At 35.5% G+C, this 19,310-nt stretch overlaps 1 protein-coding gene across 2 annotated transcripts in view; it reads left to right on the plus strand.

Annotated features, from left to right (window-relative positions):
- Positions 1-19,310, plus strand: part of LOC123519081 (V-type proton ATPase 116 kDa subunit a1-like) — a 62,466-nt gene that overhangs the window by 26,965 nt on the left and 16,191 nt on the right. Inside the window, exons 5-13 of one of the 2 annotated variants that reach the window (XM_045280270.1) lie at positions 643-728; positions 7,132-7,258; positions 8,235-8,411; positions 9,938-10,150; positions 11,105-11,252; positions 13,795-13,934; positions 15,861-15,997; positions 16,996-17,208; positions 18,339-18,519. In XM_045280270.1, the coding sequence (XP_045136205.1) occupies positions 643-728; positions 7,132-7,258; positions 8,235-8,411; positions 9,938-10,150; positions 11,105-11,252; positions 13,795-13,934; positions 15,861-15,997; positions 16,996-17,208; positions 18,339-18,519 (1,422 nt within the window). The remainder of the gene's footprint in view (positions 1-642; positions 729-7,131; positions 7,259-8,234; positions 8,412-9,937; positions 10,151-11,104; positions 11,253-13,794; positions 13,935-15,860; positions 15,998-16,995; positions 17,209-18,338; positions 18,520-19,310) is intronic. The other variant, XM_045280269.1, reaches the window with a different exon arrangement.

Consider the following 19,310-nt stretch of genomic DNA (forward strand, 5'->3'; position numbering starts at 1 on the left):
GACATGACTGGGAGAGGCTTCAGACAGTTTGTAAGTACCATTGATCTTGGTTCTCTTGATTGTGGTTTGGAAACTGAATTGTTTACAGAAGTATCTTCCATGTTTACATGAATTTCAAAGTTTATTTACCTTTCCTGTGGAAATGGAATTTATTGTTATACTTTCTAAAGCTATATCAGTTTATTTCAGTATATTAGTGTATCAAGATAATGCTACTAGTGTTGGCCTAGGTTTCATCATAAAAGCGGAATATTTTTTGCATGCACTTGGTATATTGTATTAGAATAGCCGTATTTCTTTCTTACTCTATAATGAATTGAGGTTTACAGTGTTATATGATATATTTACAACTATTTTGATTTACAAGCCAATAGAAGGGGAATGGAATAAGTAATGTAATATGCAAGCATAACAGGACAAGTTTGCACAGTATAGAACATTTATATGTGCATTGTTTATAAAAGCCCATGATATTTTCATATGAAAAATTTATGTACAATAAGTAATGAACATTTGTGTCTTCTCAACTTTTTACTCTCCCCTCTACCCTTGTCGGATACCTCTCTGGACATTGTTGGGCCCCTCCTTCCCCCTCCCTGTGGTCTCATGACCCTGTAATGATGATAACTATTCACTGTTCAGCGAGAGGGTTCAATGGAGTCTGGTGGACAAACAAGTCTTACTCAGAACCTCCTCCCTGAAGATTCCAAAGGACCCATTCAACTTGGGTATGTAGTCTTAGTTAATTCATATTTAGCCATGATATTTGAATAATGCATTTTGTATTAATTTTCAATGGTTAAGTATATGTTTATTATTTTATCTTATTGATAATATTATAGTTTTTACAGATGTCTATGCATACACACACACACACACACACACACACACACACACACACACACACACACACACACACACACACACACACACACACACACACACACACACCAAAAAAAAAAAAATCTTTGCATTTTCTCAAAAGTATGATGAGAACATATATTTAATGCTTCTTGCTGTTGCATGTAGTTTTAGTTAATACTAGGCTTTAAATATGTTATATACATGTGTGTGTGTGTGTGTGTGTGTGTGTGTGTGTGTATATATATATATATATATATATATATATATATATATATATATATATATATATATATATATATATATATATGTATGTATATACAATAAGTCCTCGTTATACGATACAGATGTGTTCCTGGAAACTTTACCATAAATCGAAATTACCGTATACCAAACCCATTATAACATGTAATAATAGGGAATGCGTTCCAGCACGTCAAAAGTCACCCCTACAGAAATTAAAATACATGAAAATAGTCATAAAAAAAAGAAAGTAAAGTACTGCGCAAAAGAAATAAACAAAATATTTTTATTTACCTTTCACTCGCTATGTATTCTATCAGATGATGTCCCTCCCAAGGCTAAGGGACACTAGGGATTTCAGCCCTTACTCATCTTCCGCTGAGTGTGCAGACGAGGATAAGATCGTCGTCTGCATTGTCGGAAGCAGATTTGGAAGGGTCAGCTGTAGCAGGGTCGGCACGTTTCACTGGTTTGAAGAAAGAGGATATAGAGGAAGGGCCAGCTGTAGAACCGTCAGCAGTGGATATGGAAGGGCCAGCTGTAGCAGGGTCGGCAAATGTGACAGGGACGGCATGTCTGACTGGCTTGAAAAATGAGTAGATGGAAGACTGTTTGGTTTTTCTTGTTTTTTCATCATAGATTTCTTGATAAATCTTGATGCTTTTCTCTACGTCATGAGCCACTTTGCTACTCCTGGCAGGATTTAGGTCACATTCCTTCAGGGTTTCCAGAGCTTTTTCGATACCACCGAGACATTCTCTAAGAGTTTTGATGTCCAGGCCACGCACAGGTTCTTCTTCCTTGTCTCCCTCTTTTTCTGTCTCCTGTGATGCCTTGTCTTGCTCTATAAGTTCATCATTTGAGAGAGGTTCAGCATGGCTTTCCAAAAGATTTTGTACATCATCATCATCAACTTCATCGAAACCAGCCCTATGGCACAGATTTACTATGTCATTTCTGATTGCACCGATGTCGTCTTCAGCGAAGCATGGGAAGTCATGTGCGCATTCTGCCCATACTTTATTTCACGCCAAGTTCATGGTAGACATCTTCACTTCGTCCCAAGATGACTTGATATTATTTAAGGCGTGCTTGATGTTATAATGACTTCCACCATTCTCTGATAGTGGGCTTGCCAGGCCCATCTGTGCCCTTTATCAGTTGCTGCATGGTTCGCCGCTGGTAGTAGGCTTTTAATGTTTACCATAATTAATACAAATATATTTGTGCTTACAATAGACCCTTTAATATTCCATTTATTCATTTAATTAGTAATGCATGTAAGTAATATGTAATGCAGTTCAAAAAAGGGAGGGAGAGGAAGAGATAACAGGCTCCAAGGGTGGTCAAGTTGAAGTCAGTACTGTGAGTGGCGTGTGGCGTGTCAGTACTGGAGGTGTGGCGTGGATGACGTCATCACCCCTGCTCCCCTGCACTGGGCCCTCTGGGATGACATGAGCGTATACTGTATCTGTGAATTTTTTTTACCTTATATTGAATCGAGGGTAGTAATTTCCAAAAACTGTAACAGTGAATTTACCGGATAGAGAACTACCGTATAACAAGGACTTATTTTATATATATATATATATATATATATATATATATATATATATATATATATATATATATATATATATATTGCAAACACACGTACTTACATAAAGTGGAACTTCGGTTACCGAACACCTCCCTTGATGAACAAAAAATTTATGTTTTAATTGCTTCAGTTACCATTCCATAATTCAATTCTTAAACAGAGTTACTTAGTTTTAAATACAGTAGGATACATAACAAAGAATTTTCAGTATAACTTACAATTGAAAAAACTTATTAAAACTTTAATCTACATTTAATAAGAATATTGAATGTAAATTGACATAATGAACTCTCCACTTGTATGAGCACTGAAATTTTAATTGAAATTTATCCAGATTGATAAACTCCCAAGACCAACTCACCAGCAATATGAGCTCACCTAGCTTCTGCCTGTCCCTTCCTCCCCTCTTCTCTCTCTCTCTCTCTCTCTCTCTCTCTCTCTCTCTCTCTCTCTCTCTCTCTCTCTCTCTCTCTCTCTCTCTCTCTCTCTCTCTCTCTCTCTCTCTATCTATATATATATATATATATATATATATATATATATATATATATATATATATATATATATATATATATATATATATATATATATATATATATATATATATATATATATATATATTTCGAGTAGACCATTTTGAATGCATGTACTATTGAAGTCAACAGCGAGGTCTGCATTATTCTTTTTGTACAGCGTATTTTGTGTTTTTCACACAAGGGTGCGTTCGTCCGGTTTTAGTTGGTAGAGTAGTGGGGTCTGCATTATTCATGCACTGTTGGTGACTGCAGTCACCTAAACTCGAGGTACATTGGCTTCACATCTACAACCCTATCAAAGAGAATTACAGCACACCTACAAGACGGCGCTATAAGACGACACTACATGAATGAACACGGCATCATCCTGAAGCGACATCACATGGAAAGCAACACCACCATCCTAGTTAAAGAAAACGACATAAGAAGACTCAAGATGACGGAAGCAGTACATATCTACTCAGAAAAACCTATCATCAACATACAACAGCAGCCAGAATCATCGTTACCATCCCAGCGACAGCCACACGGAGCTGTAGCCGGCTGCTCATTAGCCGCTCCAGACATCACTCGATCCGCGCTCTTATTGGCTACCTGACGCGACTACCTGCTTCCGCCGCCTATATAAGCCCGCATCCTCACTAGTTGCACTTACTTCTCTCCTGAAGATGGTCTGATCAAGACCGAAAGATGTCTAGAGAAAATGGACTTTGGCACACTACTCTACCAACTAAAACCGGACGAACGCACCCTTGTGCGAAAAACACAAAATACGCTGTACAAAAAGAATAATGCAGACCTCGCTGTTGACTTCAATAGTCATAGCAATAAAACGCAATAGCTGAAGTCGTGATAGCCGAGGGTTGACTGTATATGTCTGTCTGTCTCTCTCGTGACCATGTGTGCTGCTGCGCTTGGCAATGATCTTAGTAACTAAAAAAAACTTAATATTATTATCCCCAGCACTACAAAACAACAACCAAACAACTGCAAACAACATTCCTGAGGCACTAAGGCAGCATGGTGCCCCAGCATGCAGTCAGCTGATTACGCAGTGCTACGTGGAATTTGTTGACCGCGTTTGTTATTGTTTGCATCTCTAAAGCAAAGTTCGTCCTCCAATGCAAATAAAACACGAATTTCTTGTTCGTTATCCAAATCGTTTATACTCAAAAGCGTTCATACTCCAAGGTACCACTGTAGTCAAATGTGATCCTGGCCACCAGTGGCTCTCTCAATGACTCCTTAACACCATCACTACCACACAACTGCATTTTCCCAGTAGCTTTTCTCCGCAGCAAAATGTATAAGTGTTATTATCACCTTCATTTCAATTGTGAGTGAGTTGCTCTTCTCTGTGTCACTCTGTAAGGCTTCCCTCACTTGATCGGTGACATAGAAAATACCAGCATGGTCTAAACAGTATATTCTGATGAGTTTTGTGTCACTAATCTGATTCAATACATCCTTTGTGGATAAATAGTTCCTAAGCTGGAGATGCTGTGAACCAGCCATCTTAGCTAAGACAGGGTGATTGGATGTGAGTGGGTTAGTCCATTTAAACCAATTCCTATGGGGAAAGTTGTTTTGGTTTCCGTACATTTTGAATTTTGAAAAGCTTTTGGGAATGACTGAAGTTCAAGAACTGAGGTTCCACTGTGTGTGTGTGTGTGTAAATATATATTTGGAGGAGGAAAATTATATGAAACTAATGTTGTTAAGCAGGGATTACTCAACATTACCGTCAGACTAATGCAAATTCATAGATATATTATGCACCTCATTTTCTAACAGAGCAGTGCAATAAGAATCCATCCAGTTTGTCCAAGAAGCCTGAAGATGAAGATAGGGAATGTTTGTGAATATGAATGTGCCTTATGTACATAAACACATTACTACAGTTAGCCTCATTGGTCAGTACATCAGGCAGCCACTGAAAGGACTTCATTAACTTGGTGGTGTTGTATTTGGTGCGCTTGGTCACAACCAAGAGTTCTGAGTGTTTAAATTGCTCTTCAAACAAAGATAAAAGGTACATCCCAGATCTTGGAGTAGTGATCATCCAGGAGGAATAGTACCAGTGGCTCTGCCCTTCTGTGTGTGTGTGTGTGTGTGTGTGTGTGTGTGTGTGTGTGTGTGTGTGTGTGTGCACACGTGCATATGAGGGGGCTTCAAAAAGTTTGTGGAAAAGTTCATAACTAAAAATTATAAGGAAGGATTTTGATTTTAATGCACCTGAACATTCTTGTACCAATGTGTTATAATGTGTTCAAACATGAACTCTTAAATGCATGTAATAAGACATTGCTGCCAGTTGGAGATCAGACACCATTCTAGTAACATGGAATCCACCAAAATCGAAGCCAGGACAAACATTAAATTCATGGTGAAACTCTTGTGAGAATAGGTGATAAATCATTGAGGCTTTGAAGCAAGATTATGGTGACAATGCTCCAAAGAAATCAACTGCCTACAAATGGATAAATCAGTTCAGAAGTGAAAGAATTGAAATAAAATATGAACCCCACATTGGCAGGCCATCAACATCAGCTTGTGAGAAAAACATTGATGCTGTTCGTAACCTGATTGAAAGGGATAAATGCATAACCACTGAATCAGTAGCTGACATACTCAACATCTCTGGGTTCTGCACACACAATTCTGGTAGAGAGTTTGGGGCTAATCAAGCTTTCTGCTCAATGGGTGCCAAGGCTGTTGCACCCAGATCAGCAGCAAACAAGGGCAGATCTTTCAATGGAAATTTTGAACAAGTTGGATGAGGACTGAAGTTTTTCTGCAGAGAATTGTGACAGGGATGAAACATGGCTCTACCAGTACGATCCCAAGGACTAAATTCAATCAAAGTGGTGGCTGCCCCAATATGGAAGTGGACCAGTCAAAGCAAAATCTGAGCATTCAAGAGGAAAGGTCATGGCCACTGTCTTCTGGGATGCAGAGGGGATTTTGCTGGTCAATTTTCTCAAGAACAAGAAAACATTACATCTGCTTCTTATGAATGCATTTTGAGAAAACTGTCCAAAAAAAAGCTGCATCAATGTGTCTTCTTTCACCATAACAATGTACCCACTCAGCAGACAAGAACTGTGCTACATGAATTTCAGTGGGAAATCATCTGACATCCCCCTTACAACCCTGATTTAGTCCCATCCGACTTTTTTTGTTTTCCAAATTTTAAAAAATCATTGAAAGGTAACCATTTTCCATCAGTTGAAGATGTAAAAAGAGCTGCTCTGACATGGTTCAGATCACATGACCCTCAATTTTACTCAGAATTAAAGGCTGGTATCAATGTTTGCAAAAGTATATTGACCTTAATGGCGCATATGTTGAAAAATAAACATCATAACTGAAATATTTTTTTCATACTGTCCTTTTTGAAGAACCCTCATTTGTGTGTGTATGTATGAAAAGTTCATCTACACATATAGGAAACATGGTTTTTGCTACATCACAAAACAAAAATAGTAAATAGGCAAGGCAAAAAAAAAGTTTTTTAAACGGTTATGTGTCTAGCATATGTTCATTTTCTTTGTTGATCAGATCTCATTAAATTTTTTCCTTGAAAAGTGCCATTATGATTTAAAGCTGAAACTTGAGGATTAGTTATTGGAGATTTATTATAGTGATGCTTCCCCTGTTACATTTTTACAGTCTACTCCCATCCCCCTGCACACACACTCTCTCTCTCTCTCTCTCTCTCTCTCTCTCTCTCTCTCTCTGTTTAGTTGTGTGGGAAAACCCTGAATTCCTATCAAGTTTTCATTGGCTGTAGTTATTTATTTATTTTTTTTTATTATTATTTGCATTATTACATAGATCAGATTTTTCCACATCATTGTTTATTATAAAATACTTTTCCCACCATCATAGATTTGTTGCTGGTGTCATTCTGCGTGAGAGAATTCCTGCCTTTGAGCGCATGCTGTGGAGAGCATGCAGAGGAAATGTTTTCTTGCGACAGGCTGAAATTCCTGAACCACTTGAAGATCCAGCCACTGTATGTATGACCATCTTAAATGTTACATTGTTTCATTACGCCCTCACATTCATATTTTTCTTTTATACGGTATTCCCTATCTTTATATTTTGTTTCAAAACAAAAGAATGTTTTGAATGAAAGTTTACTAGTTTCTACCTTTTAAAGAGGATAATGGAGCAGAGGTGCTGATAACCATAGCTATGTATTTGTATTTCTAATCAATGTATTTTTATGCTTTGCTTTAATACATATGAATTTTAGGCTTTAAACCAGGGATTATCAACCTAATCATCATCCTTAGCCCCGCAAGCTTGATGCATATCGTCATTTACTTCCTTAGTTATGTATGAAAAAATTTATAGCCATCATAAAGGGATAAAAAAGACAAAAAATGGTGACTCCAACACCAGCTTCTGTGTTCTCATGTGGGGTGACAAGTCCAAGTTGGACTGATATTCTGCTATCAAGCGTAAGTGTCTTGACAGTCACTCGATTTTTTCCACATGAACTTTTGTAATGTTCACAACCTTAGGTTTAATGTTCAATCTAGAACATAGTCTCAGTCTCTTTTCATAGTACTAAACCTCATTTATTTTATCTCACCATGACACAGACATCTGAGACTACTGACAATAGCTCCTCTGTTCCCTTCTACTTTCTCTATTACCACTCTCATCAAAATCTGAATGTTGTGTCTCTGTGCACAATGATAACTTGCTATCATGTCTATGCCCTCGAGTCTTTTGAACTATTTACATTTGAATGTGACTTGAAAATCATTCAAACTACATAATCTCGCATTTTAGGGATTGACTTCCATGCAGTATGCAATAGAGGTCACTAATAACCAGTACTTAAGCCTTCTATCTCCTGAAACTCTCTTACAGTTTAGTGTTTACAGGAATAGACGGCATGATTTATTGATTGGTCTACACATTACGAGTAAGTCTTACAGGAATGATAGATTTACAAGTCAGTTTTTATGTTTTTTCAGGGTGAGCAAGTGTACAAGTCAGTGTTCATCATATTCTTCCAAGGAGACCATTTGAAGATGAGGGTGAAAAAGATTTGTGAAGGCTTCCGGGCTACTATGTACCCATGCCCAGAGGCTCCAGCAGATCGACGGGAAATGGCTATGGGAGTAAAAACACGTCTTGATGATTTAAACACTGTGAGTTTATTGATATACCAATATTTCCTAAACATTGTCATTAATTGCATCAGTAATATTGATTACAATGTAATTAGTTTTAAAGTATGTAGAAGACAGCTGTCTAATTACTGCTGTCACCAACCATTCTGCTTTACAAATCTAAGCTCTTAGGATGTAGTAGGGTTGTCCATGAAACTATCACTTTCCACCAATAACCAATAGGGCTGAGAGTGTTAATGATCTGTGCTTGAGCATGTTGCTTTGTCTGGGCCATCCTGTGTGTAATTGTTGGGCGGATATATAGATAGATAGATGTTTAAAAACTAGCTTTTCTCAGACATGGATATATATATGCTACTCACATTTTCTTTAAGTCTAGAAACTTTGTCAGTTTATCAGACAGTCATTCATGAAATCCACTAAGAAATATTATAGAAAGCATCAAAATCTTAGCAGCCCAAACCTCTTTTGTCATTTCTTGGATCCTTTAGAAATATGTCTTAACACTTCACCTTTCTATCCTTTACATAGTTAGGTAATTAAGATGGTACTACTGATATCTCTTGTTTCATTTTGTGCCTGAGTACTATCATGCCCAGATCACAACCAAAGAGTCATGTTCACATTCTGGATCTGGTGGAGGGAGGTGAATTTAGTTTTCCTCTTTCTTATCTATGAAGTGTCTATGATATTCAGCATAAGCTTATACCATGTATTTCATTAACCCCTTTCTGGCGGAGGATCTATATATAGACGTTTCAAAAACCGGACTTTTTTATCAGATCGTCTATATATAGACACTTGCTCTTATTTTATTGCACTAAGTTGTAGCGTTGGTCAATATATAGACGATTCCTTACAAATAACAAAGTTCATAAAATGAATCATTATTTGGCATCTTAACTACCCAAACACTGGTCAGAATGGCCTCTCAAGGCTAGTCACCACTTTTGCTTTGTTGATGGACGATGTGCTATGCACATAAGCTGGATAATACTGGAAATTTTTGCATTATTTACAATTTTTTTAATCATTAGCCTATCATGTCAAAGAGAAAAACTGTACCAAACGCCTGCAACATTGCCTAAAAATGAATAAGTTCAAAACAGGTACGTATGTGAAAAATACAAAGAATAGTGGAAGTAAATTACATCCAAGTCACAAGTCCTCTATGTGAGTAACTAAAACATTCATACAAGCATATTGACATATATTATCACCAATCAGACAAAAGCAACACTTATATATTGATTAAATTGTTTGTTCAGTTTTGCAGTAGAGTCTATATATAGATCAATCTGACATTTGTGGGGAAACTATATATAAACGTATGGATGAAAGTCGGTAGCGTCTATTTATAGACAATTTTTTATTTGGTAGTTCGCTCGTCTGGCCTGCCACCGGGAAGGGGTTAAATTAAGTCATAACTTGGCAGGATGAAAGGCATGTACAAAATTTTGCACTCAAGATCTTGGTTATGTGTATGTATATTCTGACATGACTTTAATGTCATTTATGAACTACTGTCATTTTTCTTAATATAGGTGCTGAGTCAGACTCAGGATCACCGTCACCGAGTGCTGGTCTCTGCTGCACGTAACATCCGGGCATGGATGATGAAGGTGTGGAAGATAAAGAGTATCTACCACACACTCAACATGTTTAATCTGGATGTAATTCAGAATGGGCTGATCGCAGAATGCTGGATTCCTGTTGCCAACCTGGAGGACGTTCAACTGGCTCTGAGGAGAGGCACAGTAAGTACTATCTATGGTGATTGGTGAGGAGTGCATTCACACTTTGTTTTCTTAGCAATGGATTAGGTATGAAGGCAATTCAGATGTACTTTCAGTGATAAAAAAAAAAATGCATACGGGAATTGCTTTTTCTGATTTACTAATAACCTAAGCAAAAATAAATCCTTGTAATGTTGTCTTCACATTACTCACTATTCAGTATGATGTACACAAAACTGAAAGAGGTAATGTGTGAATAGATTATAATGATTTGGAGCAAAATTTTGAAGGTATATTAGGAGAGAAAAAGTGTGTTCAGAACACAAAAGCATTACCCACACCATGGAAGATCAGAATAATACCTCTTTGGATACCACAATTAGCAAAAGCAAAATGTCAGAGACACCTCTGCTTTGGAATGTATTGCACTTTGGCTCCACCACTTGGGTAACCTAAGGAGGCTTATTCTGATTTTCCATGTAAGTGATTTTATGACATGTCTCTTTCACAGTTCTTTCTCTTTTTCAGTCTCACCATATATACCTGGTGATATTCCCATATATGAAACTGACTTTCCTTCTTTCTAATTCTAATAATATACCAAAAATCACATACCTTCATTTCTTACTTTTTCAGAGTATTCATCTCAAACACACCCTTTGATATTGGTCTACAAGCTTCCTTTCATTACCTGCAAGTAGACCGACTACAAGTACTACTACACACCCCATTCCATTCTATTTCTGTGTTGCACCAGCATTTCATACATAAGCATACAGCAGTCTGTTAAAATGTTAAACAATCAGAGATTCTGGAGAGTCTCCTACAATATCTCAAAGAGCATCCCTGTCCAGTTTGTCATGAACTATTCTTTGTCCATAATATTGCATACAACTTTTCATTCTTACCCAGGTACTCTTTTTTGGGGGGCTCTTATATTATGTGATAACTTGAAATTGGTACTTTGATTTTCAGGAGAAAAGTGGGAGTCTGCCTGCCATCCTCAATAGACTCAGCACTCAGGAGGCTCCCCAACCTTTCCACCGCACCAACAAGTTTACTAAGGCTTTTCAGGCTTTAATTGATTCTTATGGAGTAGCTACTTACAGAGAAATTAATCCAGGTTTGTATTTTTGTATGATGTATCTTAATTAAGCTAGCTTAACAAGATATTGCTCTTGCTCATAATGTTATTAACCTTTATCAGCTATTATATAACTTGATTCATATATTAAGTAGACTTTAAGGTAATACTTCAAAGGTAGTAAGTATATCTGCAGTGGAAGTTGATTATGTTCTAACACCATTATCTTCTGCAAAATGAGTACAGTAATACTAAGCTTAATGAACGTTCATCTAATGAATTTCTGGTTTAACGTACTATATAAGGTTAGACCAAAAAGTCTGCATAATGTACACTCGACCCTCGAAACAACGGACCTCCCATCAACGGATTTTAGAAACTACAGACAAATTCTGGAGTCTGGTTTAATCTACGGACGAATATTAAAATGCGCACGATTGTCCGTTCCCGGCAAATTATTGTCCGGTAGGTGGTGGGTCAGTCGCGTCATCAGCTGTTGGCCACCATGTTTTATCTTCAGTCCGTGCGTTTTCAACTAACAGCGAACATTGTCCAGTGCTTATCACGGCTTTTTTATGATGCATTTGTACCCTTCCCACGAATGCTTAAATTATCAAAAATGCCTCCTAAACCTAGTAAACCAGTGAAGCGTAATTGAAAGGCTCTTCCAGTGGCTGCTAAGCTTGAACTAATACTTTGTAATACTGCTTGAATGATTTCTTAATGATTACACAGTATTTTACGTACATTTTATACAGTTTTTTACGGACTTTTGCAAAGAACGGACTTTTGCAATCTACGGACAGGGTCGTGCACACATTTGTCCATTGTTTCGAGGGTCGAGTGTACAACCACATCCATTTTAGCGAATTTTCTGGGTTTGAATTTGCCAGGTGAGGGACCGAACGCGGCAGCTTCGCTGTGATTGGCTGGCTCCCTGCCTCTGTCTCTAGCACTCTTGGAGCTGGATCCAAGATTCTTTAAATACGTCAGAGCAACCTCCTGCCGCAAAATGGCATTCATGAACGCTTGGAGGGACGGCGATGAGGTTGCTCTGAGGTTGCTGGGAACACCACCTCTGGAGGTGGTGTTACTGTCATATATGCATTTATGTTCACAAGACAACATTTCTGTTGGCTTTCTACAAACCTTGCTCCCAAGAAAGGATTGTTTTGAAATGCATAAAGTGAAATCTTACGTGGAATACCAGAAAATAAAGCAGAGATGAGATCCCCCACAGATGATGCGGAGACTCACGGTGACTCAGCCGCTTCTTCTTCTTCTTGTGACCCTTTTAGCTTTTAGCGTGTTGTCTTTCACCACAGAATTTATGTTTCCACTCCTCTATTGCCTGCTATAATGGATATCATAATCTTAGTATTCATATACGCTCATGTCATGAAGATAACCTTGACTCTTTGGCAATGAGTGATAGTGAATTAGTAATGAAATACCACGGTATTTCATTACTAATTCACTATCACTCATTGCCACAGAGTCAAGGTTATCCTTATGGCATGAGCGTATATGAATACTAAGATTATGATATCCATTATAACTGGCAATAGAGGAGTGGAAACATAAATTCTGTGGTGAAAGACAACACGCTAAAAGCTAAATGGGTCACAAGAAGAAGAAGAAGCGGCCGAGTCACAGGTAGTCTCCGCATCATCTGAGGGCAATCTCATCTCTGCTTTACTTTCTGGTATTCCACATAAGATTTCACTTTGTGCATTACAAAACAATCCTTTCTTGGAGGCAAGGTTTATAAAAAGCTAATAGAAATATATATATATATATATATATATATATATATATATATATATATATATATATTTTTTTTTTTTTTTTTTTTTCAACCTATGTGGTACGTTGGGGACCAGCCTAGAACGTATCCCTGCTATTTCCATTATTTCCTATGGGAAAATTACGTCTGCTTAACGAATTTCTGCTCTACAAACAGCTTTGACACCCCCTATCCTTTTCATTAAGCGGAGTATTGCTTTGCTTATGTTTTTATTGTATTATGTACTAATGTCTTAATCACAAAGTTACTTGTATTTTCATATGAAGTGATAAGATAGCATATTATCATTGAAGGAGTGTAGTTTCAAAACAATCTTTATGAATCCATATGAACGATTATCATATCCTAAATCAACCCTTTCATTATTTACCTCTATTTACTTTTCCATAGTTTTTCTTATTTCTTTGTATGATTCATCCTTTTCACTTACATCATTATTAGTCTCTACATCTATCAATACATGGTCACTTTTCCCAAGGAACACAGATATCATAATTTTTTACTGAGGTCCATTCTTTTCATTGGTATCAGGTCTAGTCTTGCTGGTTTGCCATTTCCCATGTATCTTGCATTTTCAGTTACCCATGGCATCATTAAGTGGAAACAGATTAATTTTTCTTCAGAGATAATGGTATAGGCTTAAGTGTTTACTCACTACTCATATATCAGCATAGTAATTTTTATTATTGCCTGCTGAAAAATATTTGTAGAATTCATTCTAAGAATATTCTATATGAAATCTTCACGTTTTGATTGGTATGTTTCTTTCACCAGCACCATATACAATCATCACGTTTCCCTTCCTGTTTGCCATAATGTTTGGTGACCTTGGTCATGGCATCATTATGGCACTCTTTGGGGCATGGATGGTATGGCGAGAGAAACCCCTGTCAGCAAAGAAGACTGATAATGAGGTAAGACAGTGCTCTTAGGAAAAAAAAATAAATAAAAAACATAATTGGTATAGTACATTAGTAACCAAGGGTGAGTAGCTTTGTTTGCAAAATTGTATAGACAAGAATACAAGGGAATTTTAAACATATACAGGAGGAAAACTGCGAGGTATTTGAACTTACACTATTCAAAATTATATTATTTGATATTTGTTAACCATGAGAAATTGATTTAATGTGTTTCACTTATCCATTATTTCCTAGGAATAAAGTATATAAACAATGACAAATTGAGATTTCAAACATGGTTAGATATACAGCACTTGCCATTGCAGTCATATATATATATATATATATATATATATATATATATATATATATATATATATATATATATATATATATATATATATATATATATATATATAATGTACAGTAGTACCTTGAGATGCAAGTTTTTTTTAGATATGAGCTACAATTTCGTCCATTTTTTTGTTTTGAGATGCAAGTGAAATTTTGAGATGTGAGTCGCGCTTGGGAATGTTGCTATTAGTCTGCAGCTCAACACATCAGTCCAGCCTCAGCTGAGCTAGTATCTGTGTTTCCCTCAGATCTCGTGCACTGTGATTGTTCTTTTAGCATTTTTACACTACTTACTGAACTTTTTTTTTACTTAAAGTAAGTGCAGTTTTAATTTACGTTTAATATTTACTTGTGAATGGTGCTTCCATCCCTTCCTCTGCCATTCATTACCATTAGCCAAAAATGTCTGTCTCCAAGGTAAGAACTTTAAATAAACTCTTGCTTTTATTTTATATATTTTTATGCATTGGTAAAGAATGCATGTGTACATAACTGAAAAGGCGAAAAAAAATTCTCCCATCTCCCCTTACCTCCTCCACCAACGCTTATCACCAATGGGGAGAACAATGTAAACAAACCTCTATGACTGTGGCGACACAGCCTCTATTCCCCCTCCCCCTTCTCTCTCTCTCTCTCTCTCTCTCTCTCTCTCTCTCTCTCTCTCTCTCTCTCTCTCTCTCTCTCTCTCTCTCTCTCTCTCTCTCTCTCTCTCTCTCTCTTACTTAAAACTTCATTTATTCTATGAATAATGTTTATAGAGTCATCAACGAGCTCTTCTGTGATTATTAGAGCAACCGGTCTTCTGTGGGTGGCTATAAATGTACACTCCAGCTTATCAGTGATCAACAGACGAAGTGAGGGTGGGGATATGGTAGGATAATGTCCCGTGGAATACATCCCTCCAAGATAAATGTACTTTATAAGAATAGTTTATCTATTTATATTTTCTTTGTTTTGTTTTATTATGTTTCTGTACAATAACTATTATTTATAAATACCTTTTCTTACCTAAAAAAAACATAAGAAATAGGGATGTTCTGTCTTTTTGTGGAGGCTGGAACAGACTTATGGCATTTCATTGCATTTCAATGAGAAAAATTGTTTTGAGATATGAGCTCCATCACAGAACAAATTAAACTCAATCTCAAAATACCAATATATATATATATATATATATATATATATATATATATATATATATATATATATATATATATATATATATATATATATATATATATATATATATATATATATATATATATATATATATATATATATATATATATATATATATATATATATATATATATATATATATATATATATATATATATATATATATATATATATATATATATATATATATTCTTGACTTTCATTCACAAGTTAAAAAATTTTGTAGGGAAAAATATTAAAAATATGTTTTTGTATACTTACTATATAATATACATGTATGTTCACTTGTTGATTTCTATACTTAACATTTAAACTGTAGGAAACTGTCTATGAAATCATGCGTTTTGAATTATTTAAACAAAACATATGCATAAATCATTGCTAATAATGTATTCTCTCTTCTAGATTTGGAACATATTCTTCGGAGGTCGCTATATTATCTTCCTCATGGGAGTGTTCTCCATGTACACAGGACTCATTTATAATGACCTGTTTTCTAAATCTCTCAATATATTTGGATCATCATGGCATGCAAACTACAAGTTGGTATTTCCAATGTTATATTCTTTAATGCGTACATAGTAATTGATTATAGTAGTTTTGAATGCATTTCAATATTAGCATCTTGTGCACTGCAATCCCTACACTAGGAATCATTTGGTTAATTGGAAATGACAATGTAGATACAAGTATGTATAACAAATACACATGAAAATATACCATTGAGATCAGAGCATGTCTTTGGAGAAAGTATTGTATAGAATGAAGAGTCACCTCAAGTCCAGAAGGCCTTAGTAATGAGGTCAAAGATGCATAATGGAAGGTTAAGAGGAAAGCCTTGCATGGAGTATATGAACAATGTGAAGAAAACACTGAATAGAGAGAAATGACTGCAGAAAGCAAAAGCTTGATGACATGTATTAGAGGTAAATGGAGAATAACAATGGTGAGTGTCTTAGAATAACAGTCTCATTGACCCCTGAGGACAGAGTAAGGCATATGGATCCAGTTATGGTATAGGCTCTCCATAAGAAGTACCCTGCATCTGTTGTAATCACAGGATGGAAGTATGTGCAGGGTAAGGAACACGCTTTGTGAAGAGGCAAAGGTATATCAGTGTATGCTGTAGGCCCATAGAGAACTGTTATGGATCTATGTGGCTTGCTGTGTTATATCTAGCCTCCTGGTGGTGTATTATGGTGATCCACAAAATTATCCCTTCTAACAAGGACTGATAGTATTAAAAGTGTATATGTAAGTGTGGGATACTTTGTCTTGACCATGCCATGTGGGATTGCCAACCTGGTGCCAACCAAAAGCAGCTGCCAGCTGTTGAAAAGTATGAACAGAATGATAACATGTATACTTTAAATGTTGAGGACATGAACTTACTGTGACTGGAAAATCTTAATTATTTTTTACTAATACATGCGTAGTTGAAGTTTGGAAGTGCCAAGTTTGCTAATGTAGGACTTAGAACATTTTATTTGTTATAAGCCGATTGATTATGAATACACTATTCTTTGCATTATCTTTTCAGTGAATCCACTCTCAAGGACAACAAAGAACTCACTCTGGATCCTGGTGACTCTATGCAATATGACCAGACACCCTACCCTTTTGGACTAGATCCAATGTGGCAAATTTCAACTAACAAAATAAATTTCAATAATTCATATAAGATGAAAATCTCAATAATCTTTGGTATTGTCCATATGATGTTTGGAGTAATCCTCAGTGTCTGGAATCATAGGTAAGTCTAAAAAAAAAAAAAAAAAAATATATATATATATATATATATATATATATATATATATATATATATATATATATATATATATATATATATATATATATATATATATATATATATATATATATATATATATAGTACATTGCTTGTCTTCCTCCACTCTTAGCTTTTTTTTTTTTTTTCCAATAAAGGCAGGGTTAAGTTCAGATGAAGGAAGATAGGCACACATTCTTTCTCTTCATAAAGGTGAATATAGTAGAGATAAATGTAAAATTAACCAGATGAGTTTACTCAGTATACAGGGAAAAGGAGATGGAGAGGTTGATTTTACTTCTATATTCTAACCAAAGGTGATAGATTATCTTTTGTCCAGAAGTCCATATTTCTTATTCTGCAAGTAATGATAGGAATTAGAAGTGCAGTGTATATTTATTAAAGAAAGTTTATATATATATATATATATATATATATATATATATATATATATATATATATATATATATATATATATATATATATATATATATATATATATATATATATATATATATATATATATATATATATATATATATATATATATATATATATATATATATATATATATATATATATATATATATATATATATATATATATATATATATATATATATATATATATATATATATATATATATATATATATATGTGTGTGTGTGTGTATGTATGTATGTATGTATGTATTTAAGTGGCAATTTACACTTACAAACTCGGCTCATCTATAAGGGATGCAGGAAGTACACCTGCCTGGGTGACTAGGTAGTCATGTCTGGAGCTTTTGGAAATGCATATGTCCTTATAGTACTTCAACTTGATAATAAATCCCCTCGTATATTTGGGCACCTTTGAAGCTTCTTATAAATCATTGAGAAATTCTAGGCACCCTGCTTATGGTGTGAGGTGACCGTTGATGTAAAATCTTTTATCTTGGAGTGTAAGACATAGAGATGTCTCAGTTCAACGAGCCATTGATTATTGGCAATTGCTAATACAACCGTATGATGTATCCTTGAAACAAAATTTGTAAATCAAGTTTCTAATGCATCAAACTTTCAATTTTAACTTCCTTATGTATTTATTCTTTTGCAGGTTCTTCAACAGACCCATGAATATCTACTGTGAATTCATTCCTCAGCTCCTGTTCTTGTTCTGCCTATTTGTCTACCTAGTGCTGCTTGTTTTTCACAAGTGGGTATGGTATGGTGCTGGAGGAGATGTAGCATCCTCCCCCAGTTGTGCCCCTTCCATCCTTATAACTTTCATTAATATGGTGAGTGTGAGACTAGTTGGGCATACCTGATGAGATAAAGATTTTATTTGTCTACAATACATATTCATTAATGTGGAGAAAGCAGTTTTGAATATAAAGTGTGCTTAAAGAGCATAACCTTGAACATGATGATAAGCATATATGTCAAATGTAAGGCACACAAAAGTAATCCTTTCATCAATGACAAGATATTTACTATTTGAGTATTCCAGGTCTTTACATGATACATTTTAGAATCTTACAGCTTTTCAAAACAAAACTTGTGACATGTAGAGTTAAAAAGGAACATATTGAATGAGGGATCAAACAAAAGCATGTGAAATGGTGAGCAAATTGGGATCATTTGTACAAAATGAGAATAGTGAGTGACTATTAGACATAATGCTGAGCAAGGATTGTGTCTAGAAAAAATATTTGGCGCAAGATGGCCCACCAGTATACAGTTAATTGTCGATTAACACAAGGATTATGTTCCTGGAGACATAATGTTATTCAAACATAATTTTCCCATAGAAAACAATGGTAATAGGGGGGTTATATTCTTGGCCACTGAGAAAGTCTGCCTATTGTGGGATTTTGTTACTCAAACCTCAAAAACTATTATTACATCACTAGGCCTCAAAAACAATAAAAACACATGTTCTGATTTTATTAGCTCTGATGATACACAACGTAGTCTCCCTCAGTCCCACGGCATAGATAATCATTGAGGTCTTTTCTCCCCTAGCATAGCAATTTAACACAATGCCAACTCCATTTCAATGGTCACAGTCTTCCTTGATTTCTTGGAA

The sequence above is a fragment of the Portunus trituberculatus genome, chromosome 44 (assembly GCF_017591435.1).
Source record: "Portunus trituberculatus isolate SZX2019 chromosome 44, ASM1759143v1, whole genome shotgun sequence".
Classification (NCBI taxonomy): Eukaryota; Metazoa; Arthropoda; class Malacostraca; order Decapoda; family Portunidae; genus Portunus; species Portunus trituberculatus.